Source organism: Ranitomeya imitator, chromosome 2 (assembly GCF_032444005.1).
Source record: "Ranitomeya imitator isolate aRanImi1 chromosome 2, aRanImi1.pri, whole genome shotgun sequence".
NCBI lineage: Eukaryota > Metazoa > Chordata > Amphibia > Anura > Dendrobatidae > Ranitomeya > Ranitomeya imitator.
This window is the reverse complement of record NC_091283.1, coordinates 649,332,776-649,354,711: the sequence shown is the minus strand read 5'-3', so window position 1 is coordinate 649,354,711 and position 21,936 is coordinate 649,332,776. Positions and strand designations below refer to the sequence as shown.

At 45.9% G+C, this 21,936-nt stretch overlaps 1 protein-coding gene across 1 annotated transcript in view; it reads left to right on the top strand.

Moving 5' to 3' along the window:
* Positions 1-21,936, top strand: part of LOC138665434 (zinc finger protein ZFP2-like) — a 39,554-nt gene continuing 17,618 nt past the window's right edge. Inside the window, exons 1-4 of the mRNA XM_069752915.1 lie at positions 1-467; positions 13,011-13,133; positions 16,994-17,143; positions 17,215-17,341. Of these exons, the coding sequence (XP_069609016.1) occupies positions 13,056-13,133; positions 16,994-17,143; positions 17,215-17,341 (355 nt within the window). The 5' untranslated portion in view covers positions 1-467; positions 13,011-13,055. The remainder of the gene's footprint in view (positions 468-13,010; positions 13,134-16,993; positions 17,144-17,214; positions 17,342-21,936) is intronic.

Genomic DNA, 21,936 nt, shown 5'->3' with positions numbered 1-21,936 from the left:
GGCTGACGTTGCCTTATGCTGCGATCTGCAGCATTTCTGAGAGTCTGGGCTGCGTGACGTCACAACTAGCGTCTAAAACTGAGCGCAAGGGCCACATTACCTTCTTTTTCAGTTTCCGCCAACGACTGCCATTTTCCTGGAGCCTCCGCCTGATCGCGCAGAGCTGGGATTCCAGTATCTACTAGTATCATTGGAGGGTTGGAAGCACAATAAATAAATAAATAATAGGAACATGGCCATTGTCATTGCCACGGCTGACCACTAGAGGGCACTGCAAGACCGCCGGATCTGATGAGCTGGGCGCTCAGGGCGCCGAGAAAGATAACGTTACTTCTAGGGGCTACAGAGAGTGAACCAGCGGGGCCCCAGAATCATAGAGACTAGAGCAAGAATCCAGGGGCAGGAAGAGCGGTGACCACAGCAACATCCTGTGCGAGCAGCCAGCCATGTATGAGGGATCAGGATAGGTAACTACAGAGCGTGGGCTCATCACCCATGTCTCCCCCCTAGTCCTGTCCTACATGTATGATTACTGAGAACTTTATCCCCCTCCTCCTGTGCCATCATCCATGTCTCCCCCTAGTCCTGTGTCCTACATGTATGATTACTGAGAACTTTATCCCCCTCCTCCTGTGCCATCATCCATGTCTCCCCCTAGTCCTGCCCTACATGTATGATTACTGGGAACTTTATCCCCCTCCTCCTGTGCCATCATCCATGTCTCCCCCCTAGTCCTGTCCTACATGTATGATTACTGAGAACTTTATCCCCCTCCTCCTGTGCCATCATCCATGTCTCCCCCTAGTCCTGTGTCCTACATGTATGATTACTGAGAACTTTATCCCCCTCCTCCTGTGCCATCACCCATGTCTCCCCCTAGTCCTGCCCTACATGTATGATTACTGAGAACTTTATCCCCTCCTCCTGTGCCATCATCCATGTCTCCCCCCTAGTCCTGCCCTACATGTATGATTACTGAGAACTTTATCCCCCTCCTCCTGTGCCATCATCCATGTCTCCCCCTAGTCCTGTGTCCTACATGTATGATTACTGAGAACTTTATCCCCCTCCTCCTGTGCCATCATCCATGTCTCCCCCCTAGTCCTGTCCTACATGTATGATTACTGAGAACTTTATCCCCCTCCTCCTGTGCCATCATCCATGTCTCCCCCTAGTCCTGTGTCCTACATGTATGATTACTGAGAACTTTATCCCCCTCCTCCTGTGCCATCATCCATGTCTCCCCCCTAGTCCTGTCCTACATGTATGATTACTGAGAACTTTATCCCCCTCCTCCTGTGCCATCATCCATGTCTCCCCCTAGTCCTGTGTCCTACATGTATGATTACTGAGAACTTTATCCCCCTCCTCCTGTGCCATCATCCATGTCTCCCCCTAGTCCTGTCCTACATGTATGATTACTGAGAACTTTATCCCCCTCCTCCTGTGCCATCATCCATGTCTCCCCCTAGTCCTGTGTCCTACATGTATGATTACTGAGAACTTTATCCCCCTCCTCCTGTGCCATCATCCATGTCTCCCCCTAGTCCTGCCCTACATGTATGATTACTGGGAACTTTATCCCCCTCCTCCTGTGCCATCATCCATGTCTCCCCCCTAGTCCTGTCCTACATGTATGATTACTGAGAACTTTATCCCCCTCCTCCTGTGCCATCATCCATGTCTCCCCCTAGTCCTGTGTCCTACATGTATGATTACTGAGAACTTTATCCCCCTCCTCCTGTGCCATCATCCATGTCTCCCCCTAGTCCTGCCCTACATGTATGATTACTGAGAACTTTATCCCCCTCCTCCTGTGCCATCATCCATGTCTCCCCCTAGTCCTGCCCTACATGTATGATTACTGAGAACTTTATCCCCCTCCTCCTGTGCCATCATCCATGTCTCCCCCTAGTCCTGTGTCCTACATGTATGATTACTGAGAACTTTATCCCCCTCCTCCTGTGCCATCATCCATGTCTCCCCCTAGTCCTGCCCTACATGTATGATTACTGAGAACTTTATCCCCTCCTCCTGTGCCATCATCCATGTCTCCCCCCTAGTCCTGCCCTACATGTATGATTACTGAGAACTTTATCCCCCTCCTCCTGTGCCATCACCCATGTCTCCCCCCTAGTCCTGCCCTACATGTATGATTACTGAGAACTTTATCCCCCTCCTCCTGTGCCATCACCCATGTCTCCCCCCTAGTCCTGCCCTACATGTATGATTACTGAGAACTTTATCCCCCTCCTCCTGTGCCATCACCCATGTCTCCCCCTAGTCCTGTGTCCTACATGTATGATTACTGGGAACTTTATCCCCCTCCTCCTGTGCCATCATCCATGTCTCCCCCTAGTCCTGTCCTACATGTATGATTACTGGGAACTTTATCCCCCTCCTCCTGTGCCATCATCCATGTCTCCCCCTAGTCCTGTCCTACATGTATGATTACTGGGAACTTTATCCCCCTCCTCCTGTGCCATCATCCATGTCTCCCCCTAGTCCTGTCCTACATGTATGATTACTGGGAACTTTATCCCCCTCCTCCTGTGCCATCATCCATGTTTCCCCCCCCCAGTCCTGTCCTACATGTATGATTACTGGGAACTTTATCCCCCTCCTCCTGTGCCATCACCCATGTCTCCCCCCCCAGTCCTGTCCTACATGTATGATTACTGGGAACTTTATCCCCCTCCTCCTGTGCCATCATCCATGTCTCCCCCCTAGTCCTGTCCTACATGTATGATTACTGGTAACTTTATCCCCCTCCTCCTGTGCCATCATCCATGTCTCCCCCAGTCCTGTCCTACATGTATGATTACTGGGAACTTTATCCCCCTCCTCCTGTGCCATCATCCATGTCTCCCCCCCCAGTCCTGTCCTACATGTATGATTACTGGTAACTTTATCCCCCTCCTCCTGTGCCATCATCCATGTCTCCCCTAGTCCTGTCCTACATGTATGATTACTGGTAACTTTATCCCTCTCCTCCTGTGCCATCACCCATGTCTCCCCCTAGTCCTGTCCTACATGTATGATTACTGGGAACTTTATCCCCTCCTCCTGTGCCATCATCCATGTCTCCCCCCTAGTCCTGTGTCCTACATGTATGATTACTGGGAACTTTATCCCCCTCCTCCTGTGCCATCATCCATGTCTCCCCCCTAGTCCTGTCCTACATGTATGATTACTGGGAACTTTATCCCCCTCCTCCTGTGCCATCATCCATGTCTCCCCCAGTCCTGTCCTACATGTATGATTACTGGGAACTTTATCCCCCTCCTCCTGTGCCATCATCCATGTCTCCCCCTAGTCCTGTGTCCTACATGTATGATTACTGAGAACTTTATCCCCCTCCTCCTGTGCCATCATCCATGTCTCCCCCTAGTCCTGCCCTACATGTATGATTACTGGGAACTTTATCCCCCTCCTCCTGTGCCATCATCCATGTCTCCCCCCCCAGTCCTGTGTCCTACATGTTTGATTACTGGGAACTTTATCCCCCTCCTCCTGTGCCATCATCCATGTCTCCCCCCTAGTCCTGCCCTACATGTATGATTACTGGGAACTTTATCCCCCTCCTCCTGTGCCATCATCCATGTCTCCCCCTAGTCCTGCCCTACATGTATGATTACTGGGAACTTTATCCCCCTCCTCCTGTGCCATCACCCATGTCTCCCCCTGTCCTGTCCTACATGTATGATTACTGGGAACTTTATCCCCTCCTCCTGTGCCATCATCCATGTCTCCCCCAGTCCTGTCCTACATGTATGATTACTGGGAACTTTATCCCCCTCCTCCTGTGCCATCACCCATGTCTCCCCCTAGTCCTGTGTCCTACATGTATGATTACTGGGAACTTTATCCCCCTCCTCCTGTGCCATCACCCATGTCTCCCCCCTAGTCCTGCCCTACATGTATGATTACTGAGAACTTTATCCCCCTCCTCCTGTGCCATCACCCATGTCTCCTCCTAGTCCTGTGTCCTACATGTATGATTACTGGGAACTTTATCCCCCTCCTCCTGTGCCATCACCCATGTCTCCCCCCTAGTCCTGCCCTACATGTATGATTACTGGGAACTTTATCCCCCTCCTCCTGTGCCATCATCCATGTCTCCCCCTAGTCCTGCCCTACATGTATGATTACTGAGAACTTTATCCCCTCCTCCTGTGCCATCATCCATGTCTCCCCCCTAGTCCTGCCCTACATGTATGATTACTGAGAACTTTATCCCCCTCCTCCTGTGCCATCACCCATGTCTCCCCCCTAGTCCTGCCCTACATGTATGATTACTGAGAACTTTATCCCCCTCCTCCTGTGCCATCACCCATGTCTCCCCCCTAGTCCTGCCCTACATGTATGATTACTGAGAACTTTATCCCCCTCCTCCTGTGCCATCACCCATGTCTCCCCCTAGTCCTGTGTCCTACATGTATGATTACTGGGAACTTTATCCCCCTCCTCCTGTGCCATCATCCATGTCTCCCCCTAGTCCTGTCCTACATGTATGATTACTGGGAACTTTATCCCCCTCCTCCTGTGCCATCATCCATGTCTCCCCCTAGTCCTGTCCTACATGTATGATTACTGGGAACTTTATCCCCCTCCTCCTGTGCCATCATCCATGTCTCCCCCTAGTCCTGTCCTACATGTATGATTACTGGGAACTTTATCCCCCTCCTCCTGTGCCATCATCCATGTCTCCCCCCCCAGTCCTGTCCTACATGTATGATTACTGGGAACTTTATCCCCCTCCTCCTGTGCCATCATCCATGTCTCCCCTAGTCCTGTCCTACATGTATGATTACTGGTAACTTTATCCCTCTCCTCCTGTGCCATCACCCATGTCTCCCCCTAGTCCTGTCCTACATGTATGATTACTGGGAACTTTATCCCCTCCTCCTGTGCCATCATCCATGTCTCCCCCCTAGTCCTGTGTCCTACATGTATGATTACTGGGAACTTTATCCCCCTCCTCCTGTGCCATCATCCATGTCTCCCCCCTAGTCCTGTCCTACATGTATGATTACTGGGAACTTTATCCCCCTCCTCCTGTGCCATCATCCATGTCTCCCCCAGTCCTGTCCTACATGTATGATTACTGGGAACTTTATCCCCCTCCTCCTGTGCCATCATCCATGTCTCCCCCTAGTCCTGTGTCCGACATGTATGATTACTGGTAACTTTATCCCCCTCCTCCTGTGCCATCACCCATGTCTCCCCCTAGTCCTGTCCTACATGTATGATTACTGGGAACTTTATCCCCTCCTCCTATGCCATCATCCATGTCTCCCCCCAGTCCTGTATCCGACATGTATGATTACTGGTAACTTTATCCCCCTCCTCCTGTGCCATCACCCATGTCTCCCCCCTAGTCCTGTCCTACATGTATGATTACTGGGAACTTTATCCCCCTCCTCCTGTGCCATCATCCATGTCTCCCCTAGTCCTGTCCTACATGTATGATTACTGGGAACTTTATCCCCCTCCTCCTGTGCCATCATCCATGTCTCCCCTAGTCCTGTCCTACATGTATGATTACTGGGAACTTTATCCCCCTCCTCCTGTGCCATCATCCATGTCTCCCCCAGTCCTGTCCTACATGTATGATTACTGGGAACTTTATCCCCCTCCTCCTGTGCCATCACCCATGTCTCCCCCCGAGTCCTGTCCTACATGTATGATTACTGGGAACTTTATCCCCCTCCTCCTGTGCCATCATCCATGTCTCCCCTAGTCCTGTCCTACATGTATGATTACTGGGAACTTTATCCCCCTCCTCCTGTGCCATCATCCATGTCTCCCCCTAGTCCTGTCCTACATGTATGATTACTGGTAACTTTATCCCTCTCCTCCTGTGCCATCACCCATGTCTCCCCCTAGTCCTGTCCTACATGTATGATTACTGGGAACTTTATCCCCTCCTCCTGTGCCATCATCCATGTCTCCCCCCAGTCCTGTGTCCGACATGTATGATTACTGGTAACTTTATCCCCCTCCTCCTGTGCCATCATCCATGTCTCCCCCAGTCCTGTCCTACATGTATGATTACTGGGAACTTTATCCCCCTCCTCCTGTGCCATCATCCATGTCTCCCCTAGTCCTGTCCTACATGTATGATTACTGGGAACTTTATCCCCCTCCTCCTGTGCCATCATCCATGTCTCCCCTTGTCCTGTCCTACATGTATGATTACTGGGAACTTTATCCCCCTCCTCCTGTGCCATCATCCATGTCTCCCCTAGTCCTGTCCTACATGTATGATTACTGGGAACTTTATCCCCCTCCTCCTGTGCCATCATCCATGTCTCCCCCTAGTCCTGTCCTACATGTATGATTACTGGGAACTTTATCCCCCTCCTCCTGTGCCATCATCCATGTCTCCCCCAGTCCTGTCCTACATGTATGATTACTGGGAACTTTATCCCCCTCCTCCTGTGCCATCATCCATGTCTCCTCCTAGTCCTGTCCTACATGTATGATTACTGGGAACTTTACCCCCCTCCTCCTGTGCCATCATCCATGTCTCCCCCAGTCCTGTCCTACATGTTTGATTACTGGGAACTTTATCCCCCTCCTCCTGTGCCATCATCCATGTCTCCCCCTAGTCCTGTGTCCTACATGTTTGATTACTGGGAACTTTATCCCCCTCCTCCTGTGCCATCATCCATGTCTCCCCCAGTCCTGTCCTACATGTATGATTACTGGGAACTTTATCCCCCTCCTCCTGTGCCATCACCCATGTCTCCCCCAGTCCTGTGTCCTACATGTATGATTACTGGGAACTTTATCCCCCTCCTCCTGTGCCATCATCCATGTCTCCCCCAGTCCTGTGTCCTACATGTATGATTACTGGGAACTTTATCCCCCTCCTCCTGTGCCATCACCCATGTCTCCCCCTAGTCCTGTCCTACATGTATGATTACTGGGAACTTTATCCCCCTCCTCCTGTGCCATCACCCATGTCTCCCCCTAGTCCTGTGTCCTACATGTTTGATTACTGGGAACTTTATCCCCCTCCTCCTGTGCCATCATCCATGTCTCCCCCTAGTCCTGTCCTACATGTATGATTACTGGGAACTTTATCCCCCTCCTCCTGTGCCATCATCCATGTCTCCCTCTAGTCCTGTCCTACATGTATGATTACTGGGAACTTTATCCCCCTCCTCCTGTGCCATCATCCATGTCTCCCTCTAGTCCTGTCCTACATGTATGATTACTGGGAACTTTATCCCCCTCCTCCTGTGCCATCATCCATGTCTCCCTCTAGTCCTGTCCTACATGTATGATTACTGGGAACTTTATCCCCCTCTTCCTGTGCCATCATCCATGTCTCCCTCTAGTCCTGTCCTACATGTATGATTACTGGGAACTTTATCCCCCTCCTCCTGTGCCATCATCCATGTCTCCCCCAGTCCTGTCCGACATGTATGATTACTGGGAACTTTATCCCCCTCCTGTGCCATCATCCATTTCTCCTAGTCCTGCCCTGCCCTGTCCTGTCCTATCCATGGTTGACTGGTATCTCTGTACGCACACTTATACAAAGGAAGCTGTCAGTCACTGATAGAACTAGCCACTCACTCCAAAATCCCATAGACAGAGGATTAAAGGGAACCTGTCACCCCCAAAGTCGACGTTGAGCTAAGCCCACCAGCATCAGGGGCTTATCTACAGCATTCTGTAATGCTGTAGATAAGCCTCCGATGTATCCTGAAAGATGAAAAAAAGAGGTTAGATTATACTCACCCAGGGGCGGTCCCGCTGCGGTCCGATCCGATGGGCGTCGCGGTCCGGGGCCTCCCATCTTCTTACGATGACATCCTCTTCCTGTCTTTACGCTGTGGCTCCGGCGCAGGCGTACTTTATCTCCCTGTTGAGGGCAGAGCAAAGTACTGCAGTGCGCAGTCGCCGGGAAAGGTCAGAGAGGCCCGAAGCCTCTGCCCTCAACAGGGAGATAAAGTACGCCTGCGCCGGAGCCGCAGTGTGAATACAAGAAGAGGACGTCATCGTAAGAAGATGGGAGGCCCCGGACCGGACCGTGACACCAATCGGACCAGACCGCAGCAGGACCGCCCCTCGGTGAGTATAATATAACCTCTTTTTCTTATCTTTCAGGATATATCGGGGGCTTATCTACAGCATTACAGAATGCTGTAGATAAGCCCCTGATGCTGGTGGGGGTGGGCTTAGCTCATCGTCGATTTTGGGGGTGACAGGTTCCCTTTAAATTATGAAAACACAGGTTATGCTGAATCTTTTCTCATAAACTATATAGCAATCTGCTCTGCACCCCGTCTCTATAACATGGTGCCTGCAGAATGGACTGCTTTTTCATGGTGAAAGGTTCCCTTTGAAAAGGGTTGTCCACTACTAGGGTAAACCCATCTTGAACTACAGTGCCTTGCAAAAGTATTCGGTCCCCTGGAACTTTTCAACTTTTTCCCACATATCATGCTTCAACCATAAAGATACCAAATGTAAATTGTGAAGTTGAACAAAATTTATTGGTTATTTTTAATTTTTGTGGAAATTCAAATACTGAAAGTGGGGCGTGTAATATTATTCAGACTCTTTAACTTAATACTTTGTTGCGCCACCTTTTGCTGCGATTACAGCTGCAAGTCTCTTGGGGTATGTCTCTATCAGTTTTGTACATGGAGAGACTGAAATTCCTGCCTATTCTTCCTTGGCAAACAGCTCGAGCTCAGTTGTGAACAGCAGTTTTCAGCTCTTTCCACAGATTCTCGATTGGATTGAGGTCTGGACTTTGACTTGGCCATTCTAACACCTGGATACATTTATTTGTGAACTATTCCATTGTAGATTTTGCTTTATTTTTGGGATCATTGTCTTGTTGGAAGACAAATCTCTGTCCCAGTCTCAGGTCTTTTGCAGACTCCAACAGGTTTTCTTCAAGAATGGTCTTGTATTTGGCTCCATCCATCTTCCCATCAATTTTAACCATCTTCCCTGTCCCTGCTGAAGAAAAGCAGGCCCAAACCATGATGCTTCCACCACCATGTTTGACAGTGGGGATGGTGTGTTCAGGGTGATGAGCTGTGTTGCCTTTACGCCAAACATATCGTTTGGCATTGTTGCCAAAAAGTTCGATTTTGGTTTCATCTGACCAGAGCACCTTGTTCCACATGTTTGGTGTGTCTCTCAGGTGGCTTGTTGCAAACTTTAAATTGCACTTTTTATGGATAGCATTCAGAAATGGCTTTCTGCTTGCCACTCTTCCATAAAGGCCAGATTTGTGCAGTGTACGACTGATTGTTGTCCTATGGACAGACTGTCCCACCTCAGCTGTAGATCTCTGCAGTTCATCCAGAGTGATCATGTGCCTCTTGGCTGCATCTCTGATCAGTCTTCTCCTTGTTTGAGATGAAAGTTTAGAGGGACGGCCGGATCTTGGTAGATTTGCAGTGGTATGATACTCCTTCCATTTCAATATGATCGCTTGCACAGTGCTCCTTGGGATGTTTAAAGTTTTGGAAATAATTTTGTATCCAAATCCGGCTTTAAACTTCTCCACAACAGTATCACGGACCTGCCTGTTGTGTTCCTCGGTCTTCATGATGCGCTCTGTGCTTCACACAGAACCCTGAGACTATCACAGAGCAGGTGCATTTATACGGAGACTTGTTGATTACACACAGGTGGATTATAATTATCATCATTAGGCATTTAGGACAACATTGGATCATTCAGAGATCCACAATGAACTTCTGGAGAGCGTTTGCTGCACTGAAAGTAAAGGGGCCGAATAATATTGCACACGCCATTTTTCAGTTTTTGAATTTCCACAAAAATTTAAAATAACCAATAAATTTCGTTCAACTTCACAATTGTGTTCCACTTGTTGTTGATTCTTGACCAAAACTTTACATTTGGTATCTTTATGTTTGAAGCATGATATGTGGGAAAAGGTTGAAAAGTTCCAGGGAGCCGAATCCTTTCGCAAGGCATTGTAAATGTTTGGCCCGGATGAATTTAAAAAAAAAAAAAAATGATACTCCCCTCCCGTTCTGGTGCCATTCCAGCGGTGTCGGCACTCACGGTCCCAGATCTCTCTTGCGTTGTTGTGACACGTGACCCTGGCACCCATTCAGCGCTAGAGTCATTGTCATAACCTTCGTACGTATTGAACATGAAGAGGAAGTCGGAGATCAGTTGCAGCCCGCACTTACTCTCCATGTTCAGTCTGTAAGAAGGCGGAGACAGTGACGCCAGCGCTGAGTGGGCAAAACGACTGCATGAGGGCTTTGGGACTGCGTGTGCTGACACCGCTGGAACGGCTTGGCATAGCAGGAAGCCATAATATATATTTTTTTCTTAAATTTTAATGGGGTCAAACATTTAGTTTGAGAGCAGTGATATCAAACTCAAATACACAGAGGGACAAAATGACAAGCTTGTAGAAAGTCGTGGGTCAACCTTTATAATTTTTAAAAAATGTCTTCAATTGAGGAAGTTTTCCCATTTCATTAAATATGATGATGGACTTTTTCGTATGTAAGCAAAATTAAGGGGGTTGTCCCACAAAGTACATTTTAATTAGTAGATCTTAGAAGAAAATATTATAATATAATATGCTTTTTACTGCTCTTGCATAACATATTACCCAATGGCCTAATTTAAATTTGTAAAAACAGTTAAAAAAAACTTGAATAGTACAGCTAATAAAGTATGATGCAAACAGAAGTGCTCCCAAACACAGTATGATACCCCCACAGAGAATTCCTCCACATGCACGGTATGGTGACTCTACACCTCTCCCTCAGTCCCAACGACAAAGAATGGTGACCCCATCACAGTATGATTTTCCAACTGTAATCCCCACACAGCCCTCCATACTGTATAATGGCTACAAAAGGTGCTCCATACAGTTTAACAGGGCTATTCATTGCCTTCCATAAATTATGGTCCCACATAGTGCTCCATACTGTATAATGGCCCCGCATAGTGCTCCATACAATATAATGAGCCCAACACTATGCTCCATACAGTATAATGCCCCCACATAGTGATCCATACATTACATTGGTACCACACAGTGCTCCATACAGTATAATGGGCCCCACACTATTCTCCATACAGTATAATGCTCCCCACATAGTGATCCATACATTATATTGGTACCACACAGTGCTCCATACAGTATAATAGGCTCCACACTATTCTCCATACAGTATAATGCTCCCCACATAGTGATCCATACATTATATTGGCCCCACATAGTCTTCCATACAGTATAACAGCCCCACATTTAAAAAAAAAAGTATACTGTGCTCGTTCCTCTGCTGCTCCGGTCTCTTCATAGTGTCTTCAGATCCTCTGCGCATCTTGGTACAGCGGGCACGTTGTAATGACGTCATCGCTTCTGCCTTTCTGAGATGTCAGATGCAGAGTTGGAATGATGGCAGAGGGAGCACCAGCTGACACTCCCTCCTTCGTCATTGCTATCAAGTGTATCGGCATCTAAGATGTCTCTATAAATGACAGTGAGGTGCCGGGGGAGGGCCCCGACTGTCGTTGCGGGCCAGAAATAATCACCCTGGGGGCCAAGTTTGACCAGCAGGCTAGAGTTTTACATATGTGCCCTAAAGTGTAATTTAATTTTACGTTTTATTTTATAAATCGATACTACACATGAAAATAAGCAACTTTGTGATATATCTTATCAGAGATGTCTGTTTCTTTCTCTGTCAGAATTGATCAGTAATTATCAACATTCTCAATCCTGAGGTAAAATCTGTAATCGGTGAAGACAGACCTTCCCATTACTGAGAAAGGAGATGGCGGCTTCTACATATACAATTCTATATTGACGCGAAGATGGAGGAGCTAGCGTCAGAGCTCCTCTTTCCTCCCGTCTATATATAATCTCATCAGTAGAAGCCACCATCTCCTCTCTTAGTAATGGGAAAGTGTCTTCACCGATTACAGATTTTACCTCAGAATTGAGAATTTTTAAAAATGACTGATCAATCCTGACAGAGAAAGAAGTAGACTTCTCTGATAAGATATATCACAAAGTTGCTTATATTTACTATTTATTCATGAATTAAAAATTAAATGAACGGTTACTCTTCTAAGGCATGTATGGCAAACTCTAGCCTGCTGGCCAAATCTGGCCCCCAGGGTGAGTATATTTGGCCCCCAACGCTGGTCCCCCAAGTATATTTGGTCCACAACACCTGGCAGGTCCCCTGGCGTTCATAGTAGATCGTTATTTTTGCTGTACACAGCAGTGCTGAAGCACTGATCTGTGTGACATTGGCGAACGGACAATTCTCCTAAAGGGAATACTAAATAAAGTAAAAAAATAAAATCATCGAACTTTGGCCCCATTAATACTAAAGCAAAAACCCCACACATATTTGATATTGCTTTTTTCATTTATGTATGATTGAAAATATAAAATAAATTAGTCTTATTGGTAATTGGCATAATGAGAAAAAAAAAAATCAAAACTCCGGAATTGAGTTTTTTTTTTTGTTGCCGCAAATTTCACCGCTTAAATTAAAAAAAACATTTGGAATATGCAGACCCGTACTGACCTGGGGAGTCATATTGGCAAGTCAGTTTTACCATATATTGAACATGGCAAAAAAAATAAAAAATTGTGGAATTGCACTTATTTTTGCAATTTCACCACACTTGGTTTTTTTTTCCTGTTTTCCAGTAAACTATGTGGTTGGTTCAGTAATCAACTGTGTGGATGATTCAATGGTGTCGTTCAAAAGTACAACTTGTCCTATAAAAAAAAGCCCCTCACATGGCCATATTGACAGTAACATAAAAAAAGTTATAGCTCTGGGAGTAATTGGAGGAAAAAATGAAAATTGAAAATCACTTGTGGGTCACCATCTAACAATATCGTTGTCTTCTCGGTTCCATGTCCTAGATTTACGCCCTCTTTGCTCCTGTATCACGACTGCCACCACCAATATTCCTCATGTCCTTGTTCTGTTGATTGATGCACTTTCTTTTCGTAGATCACGAAGGAAACAAATTCACAAAGTTCATCCGATAATTGAAAGATGAAGACCAACATGAGGAAGATGACCAGGAGTATATTAAGCCTCAGTTTGGAGATCATCTACCTGCTGACTGGAGAGGTGCATTATTTAGGGAATTGCATCACTTGATATCAGTAATATCTGGTTCTTGATATCAGTAATATGTGGTTTTAATTTAGCAGGTTTTTGCCCATAACACGTCTATCTGCACTAACTTAACTGCTTAAAGGTTTTGTGCCAAAACCTCTTGTTCATGTCTAGCAGCGCTGTGCCAAGCTGACCGGTCTAAATTCATTTCTAGTTATGTTCCTTGACCAAATCTTTAAGGTTTATTTTCTCTGAAGTGCTCTGGCGTTTTTTGAGGGACGAGTTGTAGTTTTGAATTACATAATTAATTTGTACTTATTATGGACATAGAACAATTTTTTTTATGCCATTAAATAAAAACTATGTCACCTTTTTGCAAAACTTTCACTTTTTAAAATTTATGTGTTTATGTGTTTATTGGAGCTGCGAGTGGCTTTGTAATTTGTTTGCTTTAGGTTTCATTGGTATAATTTGTGGGGTACATCCAACATTTTGATCTATTTTTTTTCATTGCAAATCTTTTTTTTCTTTTTTTGGGGGGGGGGGGGTGCTTTGGAAAATTATCATATCTGGGTAAATGTATTAAAAAAAAAACTATATATATATATATATATATATATATATATATATATATATATATATATATATATATATATATATATATATATATATATATATATATATATATATATATATATATATATTATAGTTTTTTTTTCAACAATTAAATATTCCAGATGTAAATCTTTATTCATTACATAGTCGAATGAGTTGAGAACAATAAAATCTAAAAACATAAATGACAACTAATATCCCACGGAGGTCTGGAGTTGGAATGATGCTCAAAATCAAAGTGGAAAATGAAGTTACAGGCTGATCCAACTTCAGAGGAAATGCCTCAAGATAAGGAAATGATGCTCAGTAGTGTGTGTGTGGTCTCCATGTGCATGTATGACCTCCCTACAATGTCTGGGCATTCTCCTGATGAGGTGGCGGATGGTCTCCTGAGGGATCTCCTCCTAGACCTGGACTAAAGCATCTGCCAACTCCTGGAAGTCTGTAGTGCAACGTGATGTTGGTGGATGGTGCGAGAGATGAAGTCCCAGATGTGTTCACTCAGATTCAGGTCTGGGGAACGGGCAGTCCAGTCCATAGTTTCAATGCCTTTATCTTGCAGGAACTGCTGACACACTCCAGCCTCATGAGGTCTGGCATTGTCCTGCATTAGGAGGAACCCAGGGCCAACCGCACCAGCATTTAGTCTCGCAAGGGGTCTGAGGATCTCATCTCGATACCTAATGGCAGTCAGGTTACCTCTGGCGAGCACATGGAGTGCTGTGCAGCCCTCCAAAGAAATGCCATTGCACACCATTACTGACCCACTGCCAAACCGGTCATGCTGAAGTATATTGCAGGCAGCAGATCGCTCTCCACTGCGTCTCCAGACTCTGTCACATGTGCTCAGTGTGAACCTGCTTTCATATGTGAAGAGCACAGGGTGCCAGTGGCAAATTTCACAAACCTGGTGTTCTGTGGCAAATGCCAATCGTCCTGCACGGTGTTGGGCTGTGAGCACAACCCCCATCTGTGGACATCGGGCACTCAGATCATCCTCATGGAGTTGGTTTTTAACCGTTTGTGCAGACACATGCACATTTGTGGCCTGCTGGAGGTTATTTTGCAGGGCTTTGGCAGTGCTCCTCCTATTCCTCCTTGCACAAAGGCTGAGATAGCAGTCCTGCTGCTGGGTTGTTGCCCTCCTACGGCCCCCTACACATCTCCTGGTGTACTGGCCTGTCTCCTGGTAGCGCCTCCAGCCTCTGGACACTATGCGGACAGACACAGCAAACTTTCTTGCCACAGCTCGCATCGATGTGCCATCCTGGATGAGCTGCACTACCTGAGCCACTTGTGTGGGTTGTAGAGTCCGTCTCATGCTACCACGAGTGTGAAAGCACAACCAACATTCCAAAGTGATCAAAACATCAGCCAGAAAGCATTGGTACGGAGATATGGTCTGTGGTCCCCACCTGCAGAACCATTTGTCTATTGTGTGTGTGTGTAGATAGATAGATAGATATATGTATGTATATAATATATTCACAGCATTCATTGTACTGATATAAATTAATAACTTTATTTTTATAGATCGGACTTTTGTAGACTGTCTTTTTTTGTGTGTTTTTGTTTTCTTTAAGTTTTGTATGATAAAATGGAAATGATTTAACATTTTATTTTTTAAACACAATGTTTTTCTTTTTTACTTAGTTTTCTTAGGATGCTTGAACCTGTGTTCGGTATTGCAGTATATAATAATAATAATAACCATGACATGGGCTACACAGTAGTACAAACATGGGGGCGGCTTAGCATCCCGTGACTGCCATTGTAACCCACTGGTGTTTGCAACCAGCACCTGCCCTGTGCTTAGCTGGGATAAGCTTGTGAGCCTCCTGTCTACACCTGGAACCACATCATAATGGGTATATCTCACAGAACTTTTACACAGGGCTATGCACTCTGTATAGCAGACTTGCATAAACTGCGACCTGCGGGCCACATCCAGCCCTCTGACTGTTTCAGTCCGGTCCGTGGTCCGAGACAACCCAAGACCTGAAACAGTGGGCCATGGGCCTCAGGATACAGACAGCAGTGAATACTTTGGTGAAGGATGGGGCCACCGGCTCCATTTTACACCAATCAGAATATGAGAGATCAGTTGCAAATGTGTCATTTCATCATGCTGCTGCTGAGACTCAGGAGACAGGAGCAGAGCGCCGGGAAAATGGAAGCAAGCTAAGTATGTGGTGTTTTTTTTTTGTTGTTGTGTATGAAAATTTTGTATTTACATAGGAGGCTATATGGGGCTCACGCTGTATATATGAAGGTTGTGTTAGGAGCTCATACTGTATATAATGAGTCTCTGTGGGGGCTCCTGCTCTATATTGAAGGCTATGTTGCGGGCTCAGCCTCCTATATACAGTGTATGTGAGGGCTCATACTGTGTATAGGGGCTGTGTGTGGGCTTAAACTGTATATAGGAGGCTATGTGGGGCTCATACATACGGGGCTGTGTGGGATCATACTGTATATAGGGGATGTCAGCATGCTTAATTCTGCGAAAACGTAAGTGATATAATTATAATATTAAGATATTAATTAACATTCAGCAGAATTAATTTCAGTCTATTGGTTCAGCCCTTCACCACAGTCACGGTCTCTCACGGGGGCCCTTGGGAATATTAATTGCCCACCCCTGCTGTATAGGGATTGAAGCATCATTTTTACAAAAGATCTGTCATTAAAATACTGTCAGAAAGGCACCACTAGGGAAAGATGTCAAGTCACTTGATTTTGTACATTGAGAAAGGTACGGCATCAAAACACATTGGTGTGAATAAAAAAAATTTGCTTATACTCTTCGTATCTCATCCATTCCATGAGCTGAGCCCACATATCGTCATAATCTCCACTTTATCAAACTGCTATTTGGACAATACTGTCCTCCAGCAATGGGCTTCAGCACATCAGGCTTCTACAGGTGTTGTGTCCATACACAACCCTAACAGGTGAGCGCTACCATCACCTACACCCCCATTTTGTTACTTACGGTACTGCCCTACCTGTGCTCGTTTGTCCCAGTTCTTCCCAAGCCAACTATGATGACGTTTAGGCTACATGATTGATAATAATCCAATCGATTAACATCAAAGATCCATTTACGGAACTATCATTCTTATGAGTAACCTGTTCACATGGGCTGGAGATTGCAAACCAACACTCTTGTAAAAGCTCGATGGGATCATTATTGACCTGGTTGAATGGGTCAGTTTGACCTCAAAACTTATTTGACAAATCATCTTTTCTTGCAGGATTATGTTCCTGCCAAAAAATCCGGAAAGTCTGTAACAACCACCATCGATACCAAGGTCCAATATCGACGAAGCAAGACTCCTAGACAAAAAAATGAACAAAAAATCCTAGCACTCACCAACAAGATAATTGAGCTGCTGACTGGAGAGGTGAGCGCTACTGGGAATACTGGGACATTTTATCTGAGTGGGTAATGATTATGACCATTTCACTGTGTCAGGTTCCTGTAAGGTGTCAGGATGTTGCTGTGTATTTCTCCATGGAGGAGTGGGAGTATTTAAAAGGACACAAGGATCAGTACAAGGACGTCATGATGGAGAACTGCCAGATCCTCACATCTTCATCAGGTACAAGGAGATTAGATCATTGCGTGTAAACATGTATTTACATGTGCATACGGTGGAAATCACTGAAAAAAATAGAGTGGCTGAAATCGGATTTCCAGGTTTAGTTTTGTTACTGCCTAAGCATCAAAATTACTTACTCCTTGCCACTAAAGCTGTAACACTTTGCTACCTTTTTACGTGTGACCACTGCAGCTATTCACTGGGTTCATGCCAATGTAGATGGTATAGACTCCTGTGCCCAGTGATTGACTTCAGTGGTCACGTTCTGTAGTCGTGATGGCTTGGATGAAGAGACAGTCTGCAATGAGCATCTCTTACCTACCAAACTTATTTGATCAGAAGCATATCTAGCTGGGTAGCAGAGAGGGCAACTGCCTTGACTCTTATATAGGGATATGTAGGGATCTCAGGCCTGGCTAACTACAGAAGCATAACGCAGTTGTATTGTTAACCCCTTCATAACATGCTTCGTACATGTACTGCTCATGTCGTGTCCCTCCCTTTGATGTGGGCTCCAGCGATGAGCACACATCTTTTCTAGCACACGTCAGCTGTCCACCCACGGCTGTGAACCCGTTAAATGCCGCTGTCAATCTGACAGTGGCATTTAATGTGATTGCATCGGTAGCGCGTCGCTAATCCCACCCATCGGCACCCGTGTCACATGACTGCGGGTCGCTGATGGGTTGGCATGACAAACCGGGGTCTGCAAAAGCCCCTGTGGTTGTCATTGCCGGATTGTTATGAGTGCCGCACAGCGGTCTGTGCTCATAGCAAGTGAGCATTTCTGATACAAACTCCGCACATCAATCTCACTTTATAACTGCCTACTCAGCTCTGTACATTGGAATTGAATATGTAAAGCACAGTAGATGATAAAAGTCAGTTCGACAGCGCCTTTCTGGTCAGACAATAGTTGAAATTAAAAAATTAAGCTCAATAAGAATTCAATTTGCAGAGTGCAGCAGCCTTTGATGATTTGACTGCTGTGCTCTGCAATAGTAGTGGAATTTGCTAAGACTATGGTCACATACTGCAGCTTGATTTTTCACCACAATCTTGGTAAGTCCACAACATGTCTGCTGTGAAAAAAACCTACTGTGGCTAAAATCTCAGGAAAAATGTATTTTTTTTAAATATATGTTTTTATTGAAGGTGTAAAATATGAAAAATAATAAGAAAAGGTTTGATAGGACTTTTAAAAACTATAGGAGAAGCTGTGACATATCACTTGAAAAGCTGTTGTACTGCTAACTCGCATTATGACTGCAGTAAAAATGGGCAGCATCCACTCTGTGTATGACGTCTCCTCACCTACCCTTCTGGGCATTTGCAAAAGGTTAATGGGGAAAGAAGTTTAGGATCACGCAGAGAAGTTTTGTTGGTGACTGCAAAGTGATTCTGACGTGTCACCAAGGATGGCCGGAAGCATTGATTCTGGTTCTCATGCTGAAATGAAAATTAATATTGCTCCCCTCCATAAATCCTCCGTTATTTGGGAGGGGGGATTTCTTTTTATGGTGTTTATTATATGGTAAAATTACTTAGGTAGACCATTCTGATGGTGATGCCACATACCGTATTTTTCGGACTTTAAGATAATAATAATCTTTATTTATATAGCGCCAACATATTCCGCAGTGCTTTACAGTTTAACAGCTTTAATCACAACAGTCATAAGTAACAATGTTAACATTACAATAAGTAAAGCAACACAAGACGACCCTGCTCGTGAGAGCTTACAATCTACAATGAGGTGGGGAAATACAAGGTACAGGTGTGTATTTACAATGATGTATTTACAATGATGGTCCAGCCATCTTCAGGGAGTGGGGGATAGATGGAAGTAGTGAATGGGCTGCACACAAACAAATGCCGCTCTGAACAAATGTGTTTTGAGTGAGCGCCTAAAACTATGCAAATTGTGGATGGTCCTAATTTCTTGGGGTAGAGCATTCCAGAGGATTGGCGCAGCACGGAAGAAGTCTTGTAGTCGGGAGTGGGAGGTACGGATTAGTGCAGAGGTTAGTCGAAAGTCATTTGCAGAGCGCAGCGGTCGGTTAGGCCGATAGACAGAAATGAGGGAGGAGATGTAAGGGGGTGCTGCACTGTGCAGAGCTTTGTGGGTGAGAACAAGTACTTTGAATTGTATCCTGTAATGACTGGGCAGCCAGTAATGACTGGCGAAGAGCAGACGCGTTTGAGTAACGATTAGCTAGATAGACGACCCTGGCTGCTGCATTAAGGATAGACTGGAGAGCGGAAAGTCGAGTGAGGGGGAGGCCAATTAATAGAGCGTAGCAGTAGTCCAGGCGGGAGTTGATCAGGGTGACAGTGAGGGTTTTTGTTGTTTCTATAGTGAGAAAAGGGCGGATTCTAGAGATGTTCTTTAGGTGTAAGCGGCATGAGCAAGCAAGAGATTGTATATGGGAGGTAAAGGAGAGATCGGAGTCAAACATAACACCCAGACAGCGTGCCTGCTGCCGGGGTGTTATTATGGTGCCACCCACGGAGAGGGAAACGTCAGGTTTAGGGAGGTTAGTAAGTGGTAGGAGCAGAAGTTGTTCAGTTTTGGAGAGGTTGAGTTTCAGATAGCGAGCGGACATGATGTCGGAGACTGCGGACAGACAGTCAGTGGTGTTCTGTAGTACAGCAGGAGTAAGGCCAGGGGATGCCGTGTATAGTTGTGTGTCGTCGGCATAAAGATGGTACTGAAAGCCAAATCTGCTGATGATCTGTCCAATTGGGCCCCTTTAGAGGGAGAAGAGAAGGGGGCCAAGGACTGAGCCCTGGGGTACCCCGACAGTGAGCGGAAGAGGAGATGAAGTGGAGCTAGAGAACCTCAGAAATCCTATACGGACCAATAAAACGAGGTTTAAATTTAGGAGAGGAAACCTTCATAGGAATATGACGAGAAGATAACCAAACCAGATCCCCAACACGAAGTCGGGGACCCACACGGCGTCTGCGATTAGCGAAAAGTTGAGCTTTCTCCTGGGACAAGATCAAATTGTCCACTACCTGAGTCCAGATCTGCTGCAACCTATCCACCACAGAATCCACACCAGGACAGTCCGAAGACTCAACCTGTCCTGAAGAGAAACGAGGATGGAACCCAGAATTGCAAAAAAAATGGAGAAACCAAGGTAGCCGAGCTGGCCCGATTATTAAGGGCGAACTCAGCCAACGGCAAAAAGGACACCCAATCATCCTGGTCTGCAGAAACAAAACATCTCAGATATGTTTCCAAGGTCTGATTGGTTCGTTCGGTCTGGCCATTAGTCTGAGGATGGAAAGCCGAGGAAAATGATAGGTCAATGCCCATCCTACCACAAAAGGCTCGCCAAAACCTTGAAACAAACTGGGAACCTCTGTCAGAAACAATATTCTCAGGAATGCCATGCAACCGAACCACATGCTGAAAGAACAAAGGTACCAAATCAGAGGAGGAAGGCAATTTAGCCAAGGGCACCAGATGGACCATTTTAGAAAAGCGATCACAGACCACCCAAATGACTGACATCTTTTGAGAAATGGGAAGGTCAGAAATGAAATCCATCGAAATATGTGTCCAAGGCCTCTTTGGGACCGGCAAGGGCAAAAGCAACCCACTGGCACGAGAACAGCAGGGCTTAGCCCTAGCACAAATCCCACAGGACTGCACAAAAGTACGTACATCCCGTGACAGAGATGGCCACCAGAAGGATCTAGCCACTAACTCTCTGGTACCAAAGATTCCAGGATGACCAGCCAACACCGAACAATGAAGTTCAGAGATAAGTTTATTAGTCCACCTATCAGGGACGAACAGTTTCTCTGCTGGACAACGATCAGGTTTATTCGCCTGAAATTTTTGCAGCACCCGCCGCAAATCAGGGGAGATGGCAGACACAATGACTCCTTCCTTGAGGATACCCGCTGGCTCAGATAAACCCGGAGAGTCGGGCACAAAACTCCTAGACAGAGCATCCGCCTTCACATTTTTAGAGCCCGGAAGGTACGAAATCACAAAGTCGAAGCGGGCAAAAAATAACGACCAACGGGCCTGTCTAGGATTCAAGCGCTTGGCAGACTCGAGATAAGTCAAGTTCTTATGATCAGTCAATACCACCACGCGATGCTTAGCTCCTTCAAGCCAATGACGCCACTCCTCGAATGCCCACTTCATGGCCAGCAACTCTCGATTGCCCACATCATAATTACGCTCAGCGGGCGAAAACTTCCTGGAAAAGAAAGCACATGGTTTCATCACTGAGCAATCAGAACCTCTCTGTGACAAAACCGCCCCTGCTCCAATCTCAGAAGCATCAACCTCGACCTGGAACGGAAGAGAAACATCTGGCTGACACAACACAGGGGCAGAACAAAAACGACGCTTCAACTCCTGAAAAGCTTCCACAGCAGCAGAAGACCAATTGACCAAATCAGCACCCTTCTTGGTCAAATCGGTCAATGGTTTGGCAATGCTAGAAAAATTACAGATGAAGCGACGATAAAAATTAGCAAAGCCCAGGAACTTTTGCAGACTTTTCAGAGATGTCGGCTGAATCCAATCCTGGATGGCTTGGACCTTAACTGGATCCATCTCGATAGTA